The 20,854-nt window shown below is 41.9% G+C and overlaps 1 protein-coding gene across 1 annotated transcript in view; it reads right to left on the reverse strand.

Moving 5' to 3' along the window:
• Positions 1–14,792: 14,792 nt before the first annotated feature.
• LOC148027419 (uncharacterized) overlaps positions 14,793–20,854 on the reverse strand; it is a 61,410-nt gene continuing 55,348 nt past the window's right edge. The window contains exon 5 of the mRNA XM_087689105.1: positions 14,793–15,267. Coding sequence (XP_087545231.1) covers positions 15,016–15,267 — 252 coding nt within the window. The 3' untranslated portion in view covers positions 14,793–15,015. The remainder of the gene's footprint in view (positions 15,268–20,854) is intronic.

A 20,854-nucleotide genomic window follows, 5' to 3' on the forward strand; every position in this document is an offset into this window, starting at 1 on the left:
TGGCCGAGATTACTATTATATAATATAGGAATAGAGAAAGATGGTGGAGTTATCATGAATTCTAATAACATAGCCAACAATATGTTGGCAAAGAACAAAGTCTATCATGTAAGGACGAAGCATATTTAAGTGTAATATCAATTCATCAAAGAGAAGAATATGGATAGAGAGATAGACTTGGTACTTTAGATACCATCCTCACTACATCCAAATGTGACTTGCATGGTTTCTACATAAACTAGCTAATAAGTCCCACAACTCATAAAGGCCTTTTCTAATAAGAAAGTTCATCATACAAAACTTCCATGATGGATAATTATTCTTATCTAGATCCTCAATGATGGGGTTTTTACTATTCTCTATCATTTCCACAAAATTGGTACAAAACAACAAGCAAGTCTTTTGTAATCTTTTACAACAAGTGTATAGCAACACACCAAATAGCCTTTTTCTCTAATTGATCAATAATACATGTAGTCTACAACATGTTTGCATATAAAACTTGTGTTGACCTCCTAGCAAACACCTCAAAACTTACAGGTTTGAAATATATAACCTATGCACCCACTTTCACTTAACACAGCCAAATTTGTAGTATACCTTGACATTGTTGTTCCCAACCTTGCGAGTCTAAAAAGGGCCCAAAATGACCTCAAATGTCTAAGAAAGCAGTACTCTACTCGCATACCAAATCTCACAACAATCTGAGATTTTTACATACCCTGCTTCTAGTGCCTCCACAGACTCTATCCAAGAGAAAGAGTAGAAGAATGGGAGAGATTATTACACGTTTCTTTCTTGCTCGTGTGGTGGGGAGACTTGCTTGAGCTACTACGCCAATCGCACACCATACGAACAAGAGTAAGCTCACTCAAGGACACAAGAAAAAAGATGGAGACCAAAACATTTTCTTGCTAATTTTTTCTTCTTTCACACATAATACATTGTACACAAAAAGTATAGATATGATTTAACATAAATAAAAGTGGCCTACTAACTCAAATAGTACATAACTAACTATAATAATCAACTAGTGCTATAACTATACTAGCTGTAGGTAGGTACAACAAACTAAATATAATAAGTGATAAGTCAATTTCCATGTGAGGCTCATAATGACCATCGACATACTAAGTGTAGACGTGTGGACCAATCTAATCAAGCAATCTATCAACAATGTCCTCACATATTGAACTTACTATCTCAACACAATTTGAATTTGTTCCCATCAATCCCCACCCAATGCTACCATCATGCCCACACATAGAGCCTATTGTTGTAACATTGAGTAACAACCAAGCAAATCCTTTAGCAAGGTTATGACAAATATGTCACACTAAGCCAAAACCACATTGGAAATTACTGTCCATATACTTTAAACCCTCCAATAGTAGAACTCGCTTAAAAACATGGCTATCAACATGAGTGATAGTATAGTCAATAGGATTTTCCATCTTGATAATACTTTCACCTTGTTTATTCATAGCAACTATGACCCCCTTGACCTAGGTTTGTTAGATAAAGACAAAGCAATGGTAGTTAGAAGCCTTTCTTGTTCTTAGGAAGAATTCAAATTCATCTTCACCAAGCATGCTTCTGTAGTCAAAGCGCCAATTTCCACACAAGTAGAGAACAAGCTATCAATGGCCACTTGATTATAGCCTTTAAGCATAGCCACATATAAACCATAAGGGAAGAAATAACAGACTTATAAAACTTGGCCAAATTTGAATACCCATTTCTACAAAAGTGGTTCACTCTCTATGCATTGTAGAAATGACTCGGTTGTCAGATAATGACAAAATCTAAACAACATCACATCATCAAAACAACTAAGTATGACCCCACTTATGCTGCCAACGGTATTCCATGTGTTAGCCATCACACTGAAGCAACCATTAAAGGACCATGTTCTACTACATCCATACTTGGATTGAATACTCGGTGAGGAGAAACTTCATATTGCCAATTGTATGGGCACAAGGGATTTCCTCACAGATGTCCTCACATACATCACCCATGTGGGCATCAAGTCAAGTGATATGGGCCATTATGCTACCTTGGAATACAATAGTAACTTTTATGATTGGCTTCTACAGCAATGTCCTATATCATCCATTTGTCTAAATTTACTTGTACATATATTGTATTCACATTGTAAACGCACTTCATTCATTTCCTTTTTTTTCATTTTTTCATTATTTAATAAGCGTTCTTGAGCCATGAAAAATCACACCTCCACAATTCACCTCTCCTACAAGCTAAGAAGTATTGTCAAAATTAGTTCATGAATAAATTTTTAACAAATAAAATATGCTATCTTATGTACTCTGAACTTACTCTCTCATCACATGACTTCTTTTTTCTTCTAAATACATTGGGAAATTGGAAGAGTCGATGAGAAGGTCATCTCTGTGAAAGGCAAGTGAAGCCTCATATTCCATTCATAGAAGAAGACCTAGCAAAGTACAATATGAACATAGACATTCTAAGGAATGGAAATCTAAGGTATAGGCAAATCCAAAACCTTAGATACGTTGTAGATGGAGAGCAAAAAAACTAAAAACTAGTGGAAATGTGCTCCATGGAAAAATAGGTGGAAAAGTTTAGAGTCAGAGTAAACCATCCCAAGTATATAGAAATCTTGACTAACTACAATCCTGACAAGAGGACCGAGACAATCACTATGAAAATAGGAGAAGGCATACAGAGAGTGGAGATTCCCTTTTCCATACAGCTGGTGCACTATGCTCTTGACATACAAAAGCACTCGTAGAGAGAAACTCAAGAGAAAACTAACGTTATGGAAAATTTTAGTTTCACAAAAGTGGGAAATGGGTAACAGTAGGATTGAAGCTTTAGGCAATCCCCAACCCAAACTTGAAATTGCAAGCCAAATTGATACACACAGTGTTCTCTAGCACTCACCACAACTCAATAATGAACACAATCCACTTAGGCATGTTTGAAGATTTGGTTATAGGATACCTAAGAAAGATGGATCTTCATGTTTATACAAGAAGCACAATCCATGTGGTGGCCAAAGTTCTCAATGATATTATTGAGTCTGAGGAGGTCACAATGGGAAGTAGGAAACCTACAAGGGAAAAGGCTATAAGTAAGTCAACCATGGTTGGCTTTGGAGGTATACTAATTGCCATAATCAAGGAAGCATTGAATGACCCCGACATAACTAGGGAGTTGGTAATACCCAAGAAGACACTACAACATCTTTACTGCAAAAGGTAACTTCAAAAGAAAGGTAGACTAGCAAGACAAGGTCCAATATATAGAAAACAAAGACAGACACAAGAAGTAGAGGGCTCTTAGACATCACAAACCAATAAAAGGTTGCAATATCAAAAGGAAAGGAAGACTAAAGAGGAGAGAAGAAAAAGGATTGAAGAAGCACATGAGGCCAACTTAGAGACCATTCAAAACCAAAAAACAAAAAACAAAAAGTAGGAGACAATACATAGAAGGATGACCATGAGAAGAGCAAGCACAAAGGTTCCACCAAGGAAAAGAGACGACCCTAGAGGACTCATGAAGGATAGCCCTAGAGGAGTCGTGAAGGACAAAGACAAAGTGCCATGCTAAACTTCAGAGGAAGACAGAGGAGTTGAAAATGGAAGGAGAGGGAAGATTATCATCATGTTATAAGGAATTCAGTAGAAGAGACTGGAAGGGAAAGATGTACAAATACTCAAATTCCACGTAACCAATTCAAACTTGGAATAGGTTCAAGAAAAAGTATAGGGAAAGTGGGGAGCACCACAAGTGGGGAGAAGCCTAAGACAATAGAAGGTAAGGAAAAGGAACTAGTACAACCTTTACCACTACTACCCCAACTAGGCCAACTAGTAGAAAAAGCCACCTTACCATCAAGCGCACCACCCCTTGCAAAAGTGAAGGAGGTAGCCATGTGACCTTGGCAATATAGTTGCAATGGTTAGATGCCATCTACTCACTGGTCTCCAAAAGCAAGTTAGAGTGACCAATTGTCACAAGATCAAAAAGATTGGATGTGGAAGAGGCAAAATTAGAATGGTGGGGAGAAAAGGTAACAAGAATAGAAAGAACATCCTCACATATGCCCCTCATCACCAAGGGCCTAGACAGGATTTTGATGACCTCCTCAAGACCTAGGAAGAACAAAGATACCACAAGGAGGGAGAAAGAAAGCAAGTAGTTCTTGCATTGGAGAAGGAAAAGAAGCCTATCTCACCCTTCAAGGGCAGTATACAAGAGACATCTATGCCATTAAGATGGAAATGGAAACCTTGGAAAGGAAAGGGGTGGAAAACAAAAAGTATTAGGAAGTGATTTGCCAACATGAGTAGGAAAATGAGAACAAGGAAAATGGGAGGTGTGCCATAAGGAAGACACAACCATCATAGCCCAATTAGAAGGCAAGCTAAAACAATAGATAGACAAAATCAACCAATTGCAACACGATGAAGAGGAAATAGTGTAGATATGAAGGACAGGTTGCTCACATTGGTAGAGCAATAGAAAGAAGTCCCTAAGAACTAAGAATTCCTTGAGAAAAAAGTGGAGAAGTTAACCAAAGAAAAAGGAAGATCTTTAGCAAAGCAAACAGGAGCAAACTACCATACAATATATTTAACCTGGTAGAACAGGGGACTAGAGGAAGCAAGAAAAATGCTGAGTAGATAGAAGGGAGAAGCACAAGACCTATACAGGAGAGCTTTCTTTTAGTCTCGCAAAAGCAAGGCATGACAAGGAAGTGGCCAAGGATAGGGATGAAATGGCAAAGAACATAATGAGGGTTCAACAAATGAGCTTCACCAAAGCTAATCGAAATCACTAAGCTAATTGAGGAGGACACAATGAAAGGGCTTAAAGCTACCCCAACCACCCGAGTATGAGCCCACAAGAGATGAAGTGGCACACCAAACTGAAGTAAAAAGAGCTTACTGAGGAGCAACTGACAAGACTATGCTTCATTATTGAAAAGGAGCTTGCACTATCACCACCCCCAATTGACACGAGATTGGGATGTGGCAGAGGATCTAAGATTCCATCTTAAGCAAACAAACATTGAGTAGTCTCCTAATCAATCTACTTCTTCGAATGCACCTAAGGATCCAAAACAATAGTGGAAGAAGCAATTGGATGAAGTTGGGCTTAAATTTAAGACAACACTTCAACAAGTACTAGATGTACCATCATTGAAAGAACCAAAGGTTCTCACCATTCAATGGGAAGAGGAGATTAGAAAACTAGAGAGAAGAGATCCAATGGATGTACCAATGACCTTCACCTTCACCATGATAGAAAAGATAAAGTTACTGCTTCTAGCTAGCATTACAAACCAAGTGATTGAAGTGGCTAAGGCATTGAGGAAGTAATGGATTGAGCATAAAATCCAAAACCCCAACTTATAGCAGCAACAGGAGTAGGAAGGCCCCTAGGAAAACAAGACATTGCGATCATCTAGGAAGGTGCAAGGAATTGAGGGTCAACTAGCTTGGAGGAAGACACTGGGAACACTTAGGAAGGTGCAAGGGTTTGAGGCACAACTAGCTTGGAGGAAGCCACTAGGAACACCTAGGAAGGCGCAAGGGTTTAGCCACAACTAGCTTCATGGATGACCATTCTATAGAGCTATTTCTACACAGAGAGAAAACCCCACCTACCTACCCTATCCATGGAGGCTTGGGGTTGACTTCAACCCTGATCTCCATGGCAGATATGACTATCCTCTCATCCTCAACATTAACACCAACAATCTTGAAGATAGCTTGAGGTTCCAAAGGTAGGATCTAGTCCCTTCCTTCTACAAGTTTGTGGGCACGTTTCAGAATTGTCCTAACCTAGCCTTTGGAACTACATGCAATTATCTTAAGTTGCTCATGGTTCTACTAAACCAAAAAAAAAAACAAACAAACAAACAAACAAAGGTGGTAGAAAGGATACATCTCTTGTTTTTAAATATTAACACAAGAATTGACAAGTATGTCCATGGCCAAATTGATCCTTCGAGCTACCATGTTGCCAACATTCTATCTCAAGTCCTTGGAAGTTATGAATGAATGTCGCTTTACCAATTCTGATCACCCCTTCTTGCCATCTACCCCAATGAGCACTCATATCTCCATCAAAGGGATACCTAATGAGCAAGGCTTGTCTTGAGCATTCACTAAAGCCCTTACTTCCAACACCTCAAGACAAGGGAAAGGAGAAGAAATAGTGCTTATATCACACCCACACAAAAAAATGAAAAAAAGCATGCACACATACACTTAGGGGTCCTCAAGTTGAGGGTATCCAATGACTTCAATCAGTTGGCTCTATTCTCAACCCCCTAGCCCCTTTCCCCACAAATTATTAGGGTCCTCAATAGCAGGATATCCCAAGAAATTGGCAAACCTATCTCTTTGAAAACCACCTCACTACACCAATAACCCCAATATAGGGCCCTCAAGTGTGGCATAGTCCTATGGAGTCTTGTCTCTCTTAATGTAGGCCCATCTCTGAATTGCATAAATCACCTGCTCACGCTTTCCACACATAGCATGCACTATTTCCTTACATGTACCTTGAAGTATTGAGAAGTACCATCAATCACCACCCTTCCCTCGGCATTGTGTGACCTCCTACCCTTCCAACCACTATTCCACACAACTTCCAAGAACTTTTTCCAATGCCATTGGACTGGATGGTAGTGCATATGGAAGTTTGAAAGAAGTTATGCAACCTCTAAAAAATCAAATTATTGCATCATAGGGTAAAGAATCTCATAGACCTCTATATGGAAGAGAGGACATCCATGTCCAACCACATGAATGGTTTAAACACTATTTTTTGCCATTTTCTACTCAAAATATCACTTTTCAAGATTGAGTCGAAGCTAATTTTGGTTATGATAATGTTTGAAAGTTGGAATAAGTGTGACAAACCTACAAGGGTTCAAGTACACTGGTAGTTACATATGATCTTAAAGGTCGTGCATCATATCAAGAGGTCACATCGGTTCCTCTCTCAAGCCTTGGTACATCCACATACCTTGGTTGCACAATAGAAGCTTCATGGTCTCAAGGTATGTTGAGCAGGGTTTCTCCCTATATCCTAACACTTGACCTCATGGGTCTAGTCTCTCGAGCTTCATCCTTCATGGGGTGACCTCTCACATGAACAATGCCTTCCACCTCAACACATAGCCTTACACATAGCATGCCTTAATACGTCATGGTCCCTTGGACCCAAGTATCAACCCCACATCATAGCTTACTCTTGGCACATGACTCCCTAAGGTTTCCTCATAACAGAATGTTTCCTTGTCACCTCAAGATACCTCATCATTCTATAGTTCACCATGCCATGCTCATTGGCACACATCATCTACTTAGAGCATGAAGCATTATGGACCATCCCGACTCTCACGACTCCTCTCCCTAGCTCCATGCCTTGTCTCAATCTCTTGGATTCTCTTGGCTTGCATAGGATACATAGAGCCGATGGGCTGCCTTGGCTTCTCACAAAACACCATGGTATCGAGGAGCAAAGGATGGTTGCTCCGCATAGAGAGTCTCGGAGGAGGAAGTAGATGCCAAGTTGTCCAAGCTAAACCCCACTAATCTTATTTTAGGACTACAATTAGTAATTCAACACCTATTGGTGGATTAAATAATTCTAATGTTGAGAAATTTTTACTTATAGAAGAGTTCAATAGAAAGAATAATGCAAGTTCCAAGAGATTTAGTGCACTTATGAAGAGAGAGAGGTCAAACGTCAAGGGGGTAATTACCATGATAAAGGGAACTCTAGAAGAAAGTATCATCCAAAGGAAAGATGTGGTTTCTTTATTGCAACAAAAAGGGTCACTTTAAAAGGACCACTTTAAGTGAAAGACCAAGAAAAAGATAAGAATCAAAGTGATGAAGATAGCAAAAGGGAGGAAATTTTGAAGGAATTTATAAAGTAAATACCATATATAGCAATAGTGATGGTGATGTATTGTATATATCTACCCTTGGTGATGCATTGCATGTTGCTATGGACGATGGCATGTCACATGACTCGATCCTTGATTCAAGGGCATCCTTTCCTGTTACGCCTGATAGGGAGTGGTTTGCTACTTATGATGCAACTTGTAGAAATGAATGTGCTCATGTAGGCAATGACTTTGCATGTAGCATTGTTGGAGTGGGAGATGGATATTTATCACTTACCAATGGTTCCTCTTTTCTGCTCAAAATTTTCTATCATGTACTAGATTTAAAGAAATTATTGATCAGTACTAGATAGTTAGATCATTGTGGTTACCATGCTGTCTCATTAGTCACTCTTGGAAGATATACAAAGGGTCACTTGTTGTTGCTAGAGAAACAAAGTGTAGTACTTTATAGACTTTGTGTGCGTCAAGTGTAAAGAATCACATTGTAGCTATGACTGAGTAACCATCTCTATCTTTTTGGCATGATTGTTTGGGTCATGCGTTAGTAACTAGAATGAAAGTTCTTTCCACTTGCAATAACTTTCTTCTCTCAATTTTTCAAAATTCAAGATGTGTGAGCTCTAGTTGTATGGGAAACAAACCAAACGTCACATAAGAAGAGTCTTGGTGTACAAGGAAATCTACACCACTAGAATCAGTGCATAGTGATGTGTGTAGTCCTACATTGTTATTAGGAAGATCATCTTATTTTCTTACATTCATGGGCTTATCCTATTTGCAAAAAGGGTGGTACATTTCTTGTATTCCAAAAGTTATTGACTTATGTAGAGAATTAGTCAAGAAAGAAGGCTAATGCTTGAGGACTCATAATGGTGGGGAGAATACCTCACGTGTATTCCAAAATTTTTGTGAGATGCATGGTATCAAAAGAGACTTGACTCCTCAAAAGCCCCGACTCAAAATGGGGTCACAAAAAACATGAATAGGAGCATACAAGAAAGCATTCGGATTATGATATCAAATGTAGGTCTTATTTATGGATTTTGGGTTAAAGCTAGTAAGACATATGTTCATTTGATCAATGAATCACCTACCAAGACATTGGATGTAAAATTTCCTAAAGAGGTGTGCTTTGCAAAAAATCCTCTTATGACCACATAAGTGTGTTTGACCATGAAGCTTATATGCATATTTCAAAGAACTAGTAGAGTAAAAGCTTGATCCTGGGTCAAGGAAATGCATTTTTCTCGGATATGGAGACCTATAAGAGATGGGGCACTAATTATGGGATCCTAAGGCTAAAAAGATAGTGCACAATCACGACATAATCTTCAATTAGGAGAAGATGCATAACCAACCCATAAAGACCATTGATATACATAGAATGGTATTCCTAGAGGATTCATAGTCACCATATAAGAAGCATATGCAATCTATCACACACGATGCATGGCTAGGAAAACCAGGAAAGGTTGAGGTGGGGAGTGCCACTACAAACAAAACTAGAGCTAAGGGCACCAATATAAAGAACAAAATTCGTACTAAATAGTGTAACGTACAAAATACTATTATTTCATACAAAATATTGTGTCATACAAAATAATTCTTTCCTGGGAAATATTAGCAATTATGTGTTAATTAAGGTATTACATAGATTATATGACCATATTGAACATAGAAAACGTATTTCTAATGAATATGGGCATATAGATGCAACATAGTTCCTAGCTCATTTGGAGACATATACCAATTACCCTTCTACCAACAATTCTAGAGATCCTTGGAGACTTTCCATAGATCATTGCTTGGCCATGTTCGTCACATCTCCTAACACATGGGGATAATCTGGAGCCATCCTCTACACAAGATTAGACCATCCCTGTTACAAACCATACAACCCAAAAAGAAGCAGAGAAGATCAAGGAAGCCCAAGTCAAAAATGGAAGACAGCCCAAAGGCGAGAGAAGCAAAAAAGAAGGCAAGCTCAGAAAAAATGTAGGAGTGCATCAAACATTCTAGCAAGGAAAGCGCAGGGCGCAATGTAATTCATTTTATAAAAGAGCGCCAGACTCCCTCCTGTGAAAATTGTAAACGTGCAAGGGCAAGAGCAAAAGAACTATGACATGAGGAAAGAAAACCTTGGCTAAAACTAATGGTCATGTAAAAAAGGGGATGGATGCCCAAAGGGATGAGGGCACGTATAAAAGTCAAAAAGTGAATAGAGAAGCTCATTCTTGATATGTGACTAAAGTGGCTCTCTTCTTCTCTTCTCCTTGCTTGTGCTTGTGCTTGTGTTTGAGAGAGGGAGTGTGAGAGTGTGAGGGAGTGAGTGTATGAGGGTGAGGGACCGTAGTGGAGAAGCTCTCCATCTTCTCCTCTCTTCTTCTCTTCTCTTCTCTTTTTGCGAACATGGCTATGGAGGATGGAGCTTGCAGGTAGAGGATTGAGCTTGCTTGAGCTCACATCTCGGATTGTGGAGCTCAGGGAGGAGGCTACTCAATCGTGCATCAAGGTAAGCTCACTACTCATAGGGTTGAGAGTGCGTACGGCTATGTAAGAGGTAGCCATAGTATTCAGCTTGAAATGCTTGAAGCAATAAGTAGTCCTCCATGGGTCTTGGCGGTCGAGCGAGAGCTCCCACAATCACTCTCTTCCTAATCCACCGACACCCTATTTATAGACACTTACTTTCTTCACATAGAGCATGAAGCTAGAGGCCATTAACTGGCTTTGCACAAATAAACCATAGCTTAAAGATGTCCTAGTAGCTAAGCACCTAAAATATGCTAGAGATATTAGGATAATGCCCATTCTCATTACAGGTATCCCACATTTCCTTGTAATTATTAGGCCATCAGGTTTGACCACACATTGGCCAAGTTATATGCCTCCATCCTAAGCAAGAGTTGATTCAATGGGCAAAGAGAGTGGATGTTAGAGCACATGGCCAAAGGCTCGATTCATGAGAGACTTGTATATGTTGCACCATTCATGTCTTCGCATGCAAAGCCATTAAGGAGGGTAGAGCCCATGGAAGACAGATCTATAGTTGTTTTGTGGATTCTAGCAAAGCTTTTAACATAGTGCCAAGGGCCTAACTGATGCAAATGTGATATACTATGGGAGTAGCTAGAGAGCTTCCCTATGGTATTTTAGCATTGTATGAGTAGGTGGCTGGCAGAGTAGAAACACTTCAAGGTCTTTCATTTCTCGATGGTTGGCAAAGTATAGATACATGAGGGTCTTTCAACTCATTCACTCCACCATTGGAGTGAAGCAAGGATGTCCTCTCACCAATACTTTTTGGACCATACATTGACGAGATCTCAAATATCTCCAAGGGAGGAGATAGAGTGGTCCCATTGGCAACTACTTGGATACTTCTCTAGCTATATGTAGATTATATTATGTTGATAGTTGATTCCCCACATGAATATAGAGGCATTTGGATGCACACTACTCTTATGCACATGACAATGGGACTCTCACTTAACCTTGGTAAAATCAAGGTTATGGTCTTTAATACCCATCACAATGGGTTAGGAGATTAACACTAAGCTAGATAGGTAGCAAGACGATGAGTATACATATTCTTATGGATATTTGGGTGTCTTATTTATAGGGTGCACTTTCTCTATGAGAGGCAACAAAGACTAGAATAACACAGGGTATACAACATTGGGAGGGTTGGAGAGGATTTGCTCACATATACAGTTCCAGAGCAACATACTAAGCTATGACTATTTAACACTTTGGTAACAACCACAATACTCTATGTGGAGTACAAATATGGGGCCCTAGCCTTGATCACTACAATAGATACAGTACAGGGGAGGCAAATGGAAAGGACATTTGTATCCATGATTTCCATGATAATCAAATGTAAGGCTTGGTTCCTACATGAGATTGTTAGAGCTAAGTTGGGGGCAACTCCAATTGTTGTGGAGGCTCTTACTAGATTGATATCATTCATACCAACCTATGGGAGATCCCCAAATGCAAGTATCTGCGACTAGCCATTGAGTCCTTATGATAGCTTGCTACAAAGGGTGATACTTCATATTAGGCCTAGATACATCATGGTTTGAGTTACATGGTTTTAGCATGGACAAGCTACCTCCCTTTTAGTTCTCCCTTGAAACATCGTCTCTTACTATGATTTATCAAGATCGAGGAGTGTCAATCAAGACCTTATTCAACTAGAAACTAAGAAGGTATTGTTAGCACCAGTACATTAGATAGGGATGAAGATGGCTTTTTGCCCTCCTTGAGCACCATTGAAAATGGATTCATTGTATACCCATGATACATGGATACCCATTTTATCACAAGGGATTAGAATTTTTATTTGTCAAACATGCACCTCTTCACACCAACTAGAGATTGACATTAGTAGACATACATCCACACCTCTGGAGGAACATATATGTTAGATTTGCTAGTGAAAGCTAGAGATAGAGGAGCATTATAATTGCCATTTCTTAGCTTGCTAGGAGATCCAAGGGTGCTTCATTGTCTCTTGAGGGATGGTTTTGGGCACTCTTGAGAGTCATGGACTTCATTGATCAAAGATGCCTTATTCCTTTTCTCCTAGAGATACATGGATTGAGAGAGACAATCCTCAGAGGACCAATTTGTCAAGAGCCCGTAACTCGCAACCTTCTTTGTGGAGAGCCCCGAAAGACAACCTAAAACAAGTCTCAAGCTACATCTGAAGAGTATTGAGGGGTCCCAAACATAATTGGTTGAGCGATCTAGCTTGGTAGATCGAGGTGTCCTAGATCCCAACGAAAACATTGACAACACATGCACAAGAGGATACATTGTATCATGGCTCGAGCTAGAGCCAAGCCCCTATGATCTTTTCTACATGAGTTGAGATTAAGGCTAGTATCAACAATCCATGAGGAATTCCTTAGATGATATTTAGCCTTGTGGCCCTGTTGGATCCACTTCATCACTTACGATACTAGGTTTTTATTATCAACATTTAGATTTAGGTTTCGTTTTCTTTAGTACATATTTTCTACACAATTATATCATTTTACATAATTGTTCGCTTATGGTCTAATAGGTCATTTTGGCCTCTATACATATTAACAAACCATTTCATTTCATTTTATTCCTGCCTCTATCTTTCTTAAACAACCTCAAACTAGACTAAATCTACACCCCACAATACTTATGGAGCCTCAGGTTACATCTACCCAACCGTATTGATTGATTGAGCAATTCAACTTGGTCGATCTAAGCATTCTAAAGCCCGATAGATTTGTTGACAACAATGCACAAGACAATACAACATATCATTGCTCGGGCTAGAGCTAGACTACCGAAGTTATCTGCATAGGAAGAGATTAAGGTTGTGTCAATGAACCAATGATGCATTACTTGAAATGGTGTACCTTCATGGCCCACCTAGGTCCACTTTATCACTCACAACACCACCCACTAGGTTTTTCTATCATTAGCATTTAGATTTAGACTTATCTTATTGTAAACACTTGGTCTCATAGGTCATTTTGGCCTCTTGGATTCGTAAATACATTATTTCACACACTCTCTCTCTCTCTCTCTCTCTCTCTCTCTCTCTCTCTCTCTACACACACGTGCCTATTTATTTTTTTATATGTACATTTATATACATGCAAATGTAACTAGAAAGCAGAAGCAATATCATAATCAGAAAATACTTTTTGGCTATAGCAACAAACATCCGAGAGAGCATCACTTTGTATAAGATAGGTACAAAGAACAAATAGTGTCCACAGCGTTGTAATTATAAGACCTTTCAATGCCTGACAGCGTGATAGCTTACTCACGTATTTTCATGGTCGTACGTAGGTACGTAATACCATCATCCAAGTCCCTAACTTGGAAGTTTGTCATTCCCATCACCATTAACTTCGTGAGGCTATTTGGTGACATTTTCAAAGATCATGACAGACCCAGAATACGCATTTCGGTGTATGGCCATCTCCATGATACCAAAGGTGGGTTTCGATGAGAAACAGCTACAATCACAACTGTAGATCTTTGCTGCTTAATGTTGTTCGCTCTGATAGTTCATAAAAGATAATGCAAGCTTTAGTTGACCTCAATGGTGCACATCCTTCTAAAAGGACTGTAGTTTCTATCTTGAGGAATTCATGGTGAGCATACAATTCTTGAGGTAAGTTAGGTGAGAGAGACAGAAATCCACTGTCTACTGAGTACTCCATGAGATGTGAGGTGACTCCCATGTTGTAACGGAATCCAAAGGTGTAGTGGTGGACTGACTTATTGGAATCCTGTGAAGTCGTACCTACTAAAGGAAAAGCTTTGGCTATTAGATGGTTATAAATGCACGTTGAACACGTTCAAGACTGAGGAACAGATTATAAATCCACTAGAGGTGCCTTAGCCGGTTCGAGACATTCAATGTACAGTTACACTCACAATTCTATGCCAAATCTTCATCAATGTACAGTTACACTCTTTGAGTGTAAGCAGGAAAATTTTGCAACTTCAATTGGAGGACTAGCTTTAAGAGATGAGCCCATGACATTCAATGTACAGTTACACTCACAATTCTACGCCAAATCTCCATTAATGTAATGGGCCACACAATAAATCTAGGTGAGTAGTAAGCTACTTTTATTCGTGAGAGCTGCTAGGCCATCTTCCCTTCCCACCATAATTGACACACCATTTGTACTGAAAGCACATCTTGGATGCATCTATCCATGAGTTCCGAAAAAGTCATCCAACAAAGTATATAACTGTTTATTTTCTCATAAGCAAAGAAAATAAGCTTTTAGCTCGTGATAATGCATGTTGCAGACATAGACTACTACATCTTCCTCAGCGAACATTCTAGACACATGAGTTGCTGTCAAAATGAATTGACCCCTAAATGGAGCATTTTCTGAGAGATCTTTAGCTACAAAATGCAGCTTTAAACTGCCATAAGAGAACAAAGCCAACTGCAGGTAAAATGATTGTGAGCAGAAATTTTATGTAATATTGTTATTACATTCCAATTTCAACTTTTCATAGAAGATAACATGAATCTATGTTGCAAGGGTTCATTTGTTAAGCCCTTAGCTAAATCAGTCTTCTGGATAGACCATTTTCTTAGTAACTCCACCATCCACCACAAACTGTTGCCCAGTAATGAAACCTGCACGCTCGTCGTCACACAGAAACAAACACATCTCTGCAACATCTTTAGGAATTCCCACTCTTCCCACAGGATGCCATTTATGGTCTTCAGGTCTCAAAACTTCTTCCCCCCTGGGATCAGTATTTATCCAGCCAGGAAGGACTGCATTCACCCGTGCTTTTCCTGCTAGACTAATTGCCTGCCAAAACACAGCTTTTGAGTTATAAACACAATTAGTTTAATATTCAGCAACCAAGGTTTTATGTAGTAGTGCACAAGTTCGCATTGGTGGAGTAGATTGTAGCATGCATAAGAAAATATACAATTTTGTGAGTAACCAAGAACCTCATTTCATGTTTGTGAGTTCAAGCAAGAGGAGTGCAACTGAGATATTGAAATCTAATAATGGAGGAGGGTGTAACCCACCTAGACACAAGGTATGTAGACACAGAGAGATGGTGTAACCCACCTAGACACAAGGTATGTAGACAGAGAGATGGTAGCATTGTGATAAGGTTCTACCAGCATCCACAAGTGGTTGGGTATCCATAAAGGATCATGGAGTAGTTGAACATGGTCGGATGGAGTTGAATCGAGCTCAGCAGATAGCAACAGGTCACCACACACAGGGATGAGCTGTCAATTATATTGCAAATGACATCATAGGCCAATGATCTACTGCTTGGCAGGCTAGATTGCTGATAATCAATACAACCTAGCCAGCCTACCAAGTGGTTGCCTTCTCCTACTTTTGAGCGACTATTATACCCAACCTACTTGATGTTAGGAGCTGGATGATTCAGACTACTCGATTTGGAACCTGAAGGCTCAGGCTATATTCAACACCTCTGACCTTGGGAAGCTCGTCACCACCATCCCCTTCCTACTCCCAATGATTGTGAATTGTAAGATCAAGCAGCATGATCAGTGCCCAGGCCGGGTCAATTTTCCACATAATTTCAAACAGCTTCCATTATCGTTTAAAGGTAAAATAGTTCTTCTATCCTTTTTTGAATTTGCCACTATATGTAGTGAGCTTCCAGTAAGATCAAGCAGCATGATCAGTGCCCAAGCCGGGTCACTTTTCCACATAATTGCAAAAAACTTCCATTATCGTTAAAGGTAACATAGTTCTTCTATCCTTTTTTGAATTTGCTACTACACATAGTGGAGCTTCCGGTATTCCAATCTAACTATTATCATATCACCAAGCCTCACTAATTCAGTGGCACAACAATATCTTTGAGCCATAGAAAAATTTTAATGCTGCTGTGTCCATAGCCTGGAGAAATTTGCAAGAACCATGAAGAATCCCTGCATAATTGTAAATAATTCATTTACTCTATGCCTATTTTGAAGAAAGAAAAATGAATTACTACATATTCTGGAAGCCATCTCTTTACAACGTGAAGCAGTTATGTTGTGTAAAGACTAGCAATATTAATTCATAATGTATTTCCAAGACAAAGGTGGGAATAGCACGACAATGGTTTATAGCACAGGACATGAATTTTCCGAAGTTAAGACCTTAACCCAAAATATCAATTGTCTTGGTACAACCAGTACACTGAGAAGTAGTTTCGGGACAAAACCTACTACTTGCACATTTGAGCCTTACATATGGCATAAGGTTTTCCTCATGCACTCGCTGCATTATAACAGTTTCTTTTGTATGTTTTTCCATGATCAGAGGCATATTTGCATCTATTTTTATTATTGGGATTTGTTCTCAAGACACAGTAGTCCCCTATTAATGAAAGGCCCAGTATACGAGCAAGTATTTTGATGAACAACTGATAACTTCCTCTGTCAATTCCTGTATTTCAGAAACCCCTTCTAAGTGCTCAGTATCCACCAGTATCCACCCAGCTAACAATCATAGTATTAGCACAACCACACACTTTATTTGCACAATCAGGCCCGAGTCAACTCTTCTATGAAGGAACAGCCCACACAATGCATAATGGAAGAGTTTTTTTTTTGCAAATAAAGTGTGGCTAATTATATTACTTCAGAAAAAACCTGAATACAAAGAAGTGCTCATGCTCAACAAACTAGCTGGAGCTGATGCAGAGTCACAAATATATCAAGTGTACAAGCCTCTCAAGGCAGTCTAGGGGGGATGGGAGCAAGAAGCCATGGAGGGGGGATGTATCGTCATCTGGGGCTGCCTGCCTGCATCATGAAGAACAGGTCCTAGCTGCCCCCGGTACGCAAGAAATGAAAAACGGAGCTCCTAACGAGCTCGAGACTCGCCTTGCACTTGTTCCCACTGGCCACAAAGGGAGTGGATGGAGGTCCAGAGCTCAGCCAAAGTTGCCTATGCTGAAAGGTTCTCCCTACCGAAAACCTCCCGACAACGTGCCTTCCAAATGTGCCATCCAGTAAGACTCCCTACGATCTCCCATACCTCAAAGGGGTCTACTATGGACTCCAGTACCTTGCCGCTAGGTAAAGCTTCTAGGCCAACCACTGCACAAGACCCAGCCTCAATGATGAAGATTGTATCCTGCATCCCGGCCTCATACAGAAGGTGACGGCCCTGGCTGACTGCCAGGGCCGTCACCTTCTGTATCCCGGCCTCATACAGAAGGTGACGGCCCTGGCATCCCGGCCTCATACAGATTGTATCCTGCATCCCGGCCTCATACAGAAGGTGACGGCCCTGGCTGACTGCCAGGGCCTCATACAGAAGGTGACGGCCAGGGCTGACTGCCAGGGGTCTACTATGGACTCCAGTACCTTGCCGCTAGGTAAAGCTTCTAGGCCAACCACTGCACAAGACCCAGCCTCAATGATGAAGATTGTATCCTGCATCCCGGCCTCATACAGAAGGTGACGGCCCTGGCTGACTGCCTGCCAACAAAAAGCTCCCCACGAGATGCATCCAAGGCTAGGTGCCAGACGGCGGGGAATGCAGCATGCTCCTCTCTACACGAGCTATGCCGCCTCGCATGAGCAAAGGCAGTGCTTTGGAGTTTCCAAAAGCTGCTGTGGGCATCGTTTACACCCTCCATCCTGCTGCATCTGGGCAAGCCAACTCCCCACCGCTAGTCCTCCGTGTGCCAAAAGCCATAGGAAATACGATACCCTCCTTAGCCTCCAGTTGTCCCATAGACGGCGCCAGAAAATCTGGTGGAAGGCATCCATGATGCTGTGCTCTGCCCAATATCAGCTACGCAAAGGCGCCCAATCCAAGTCCTCCTACATCAGTACATGTCTGGCAATCCTGGTTGTGTACTCCAAGAACCTCAGTGGCTTCTTGGCAACCGCAGTGGCCGGCCATAGCCACTCTCCAGGGTCCCATTCTAGGTCATCAAGTGGCCTGCTCCCTATATCCAGAGGCGCCACTCCCGGAACTCCTCCCAAAACACATAAGGGTCCAGACGCCAAGTCTTCCCTTGAAGACCAACTACACGAATCCTCCTCCATGGAAGGACAGTGCTCTCCTCATCCTGCTCCCCTCTGTCTAGGACCAAACGCCCCTCCTCGTGCACAGTGAAGAGAATCCCATAGGGGGCTCCACCTACTCTGCCCATCACCTGTAGGGGGATACCTGCCGATGAAAATCTAGCGGCCCATACCTTGCCAGGCTCTACCGGCTCTCAGATTGGGGGGTCAAGCCACTCCTATGGTATCGCTGCATCAATCTCCCTTCTCCTCAACCTCGCTCCTGTCTAACACCCTAATGCCTGCTGCAGTACCTCCTGGTCCACCATCCTGTATACCTCCCGCCATGTCCTGATAGTGCGAGCGGGGCCAGCCTCCCAACCAGCCCACTAGATGTGGGGGCATTCGCCAATCTGTATCCCATCCCTATCTCTGATCTAGAAGTTCCAAACCACCAGCTGGCGGTCTATCTCCTCCTGGCACCTTGGAGGGCTCTGAATTAGGGCCTTACGGAGGCCCTTCCACACACGAAGTAGGCTGCGGAGGAAAGAGGATCTGGGAGGCGTGATTTGGGCCTCCGTGAAGATCCATCTCAAGGATGGCCTCCAATCACCACCAAGCCTCGGCCTGCACTCCTGGAGACCCTCCTGCAATAGGACCTTCCAGGTCTACCCTCCTAGCGTAAACCCGCAAATTACTAGCTTGCCCAACAGAGCCAAGCTCTGAAACTCTGGGTCTATGATCCCAAGCCCTCCCTCAAACCGATGCCGAATGACGGTCACCCATGCCACCTTGGCCCTAGAATCCCTAGAACCGTCTGAACCGTCCCAGAGAAAATTCCGCACTAGGCGGCGGAGTTGTGCTACACAAGACGAGGAAAAACACCAACACAAGGCGATATACCATGCCGTCACTAGGATGACCTGGTTGACCACCAAGGCTCGACCTGCTAAGGAAAGGCGGGCGGTACTCCAATATGTCAGCTTCCGCCCGAGTACAAGAACTGTTTAGCGGGGGTGATGTCGATTCCCACTTAAAACCCCAGATATCGGACGATCTGCCCTCAGCACACCCACCTAAATCCCAAGTGGACGCCCCACTCCATACCAGAGTCCGGGTCCGTAAGAAAACCAACCGACTTTTGCCACTTGATTTTCGCTCCCGCTGCAGCACAAAACACCTCCAGAGCTAGTCTCACTCTCTCCAGCATCAGCTCATCATCCTCTATATATAGTGCGGTATCATCTGCATACTCTAAATCTAATAGTTCCATCTCCTCCCTCATCAAAAGTCGAAGGCCGCGTAGCCCACTCACATGTGACCGGAGAAAGTTAGACATCGCCTCTACAAAGAATAGGTACAGATACGGGGCTAGAGAACAACCTTGCCAGACCGATCTCTCCAACCTAAACTCCTGCCTCCTCCTGCCACCTATGAGAACCCTGCTGGTAGCTAAGCTATAAAATGCAGAGACCCCTCGGATCCATGCCTAGTGGAAGTCCAACCTCACCATGGGGCCCTCTAAGAAGTCCCAGTCCGCCCGATCATAGGCTTTCTCGAAGTTCAGGAGAAGTATGGCCAACCCCTAACCACTGTGCTGGGCCCACTCAGTCACCTCGAAGAAGGTGAAGACATTGTCAAGGATGCTCCTATCCCAGACAAAACCTGTTTGTGTATCATGAATGATGTCTAGAAACACGAGGCAGAGTCACCTACCGATCATCTTAGCTAGTGCCTTATAGGCTACTGACAACAGGGTGATCAATCTCCACTAGGATAGCTCCAACCGGTTTCCCCCTTTGGGGAGGAGACTAATAAGACTTGCCGATAGACTCCCTGGCATCCGTCCTGAGCTGAAAATCTCCTGAAAGGCCAGCAGTAGGGGGTTCTTCACCACCTCCCAGTAGGTAGTGAAGAAGGCCTTAGAAAGACCATCCTCTCCTGCGCATTTCTGCCCGTCCTCTGCATGGAAAGCCTCCCCTAATTCCTTCTCTGTGAAGGGGTCTAGGACGAAACGACCCATCTCCTCTCTGACGAGGGACAGGATGTGGTTCCAAACATGCTGTCTACAACCATGTCCTCTGACTGAGATTGCCTCCTACTGAAAAAGGTATCTGTAGTAGTCTATGGCAATCTCCATCACCTCATCTGGACTAGAGCGAATCCTCTCATACTGATCCCGGAGGTTGTGAATCTAATCTCCTGAAATGCGAGGCTGATGCACCTGGAAAAACTCCATGCACATCGTGTCCTCCTTCCCTGTCCAAAAAGTTGTTGAGGAAAGAGAACTCCGAGTGCCTGTCCTTGATGCAAGTGAGAGCAATCCGTGCGCGCACCTCTTGTGCGTGGAGAGTGGAGTCCCTTGATGCCTCCTAAAGAAGTCTCTACATGGCTGC

Source organism: Lygodium microphyllum, chromosome 12, assembly GCF_053477565.2.
Source record: "Lygodium microphyllum isolate KBCC chromosome 12, Lygodium_microphyllum_v1.1.10, whole genome shotgun sequence".
In the NCBI taxonomy this organism is placed as follows: Eukaryota; Viridiplantae; Streptophyta; class Polypodiopsida; order Schizaeales; family Lygodiaceae; genus Lygodium; species Lygodium microphyllum.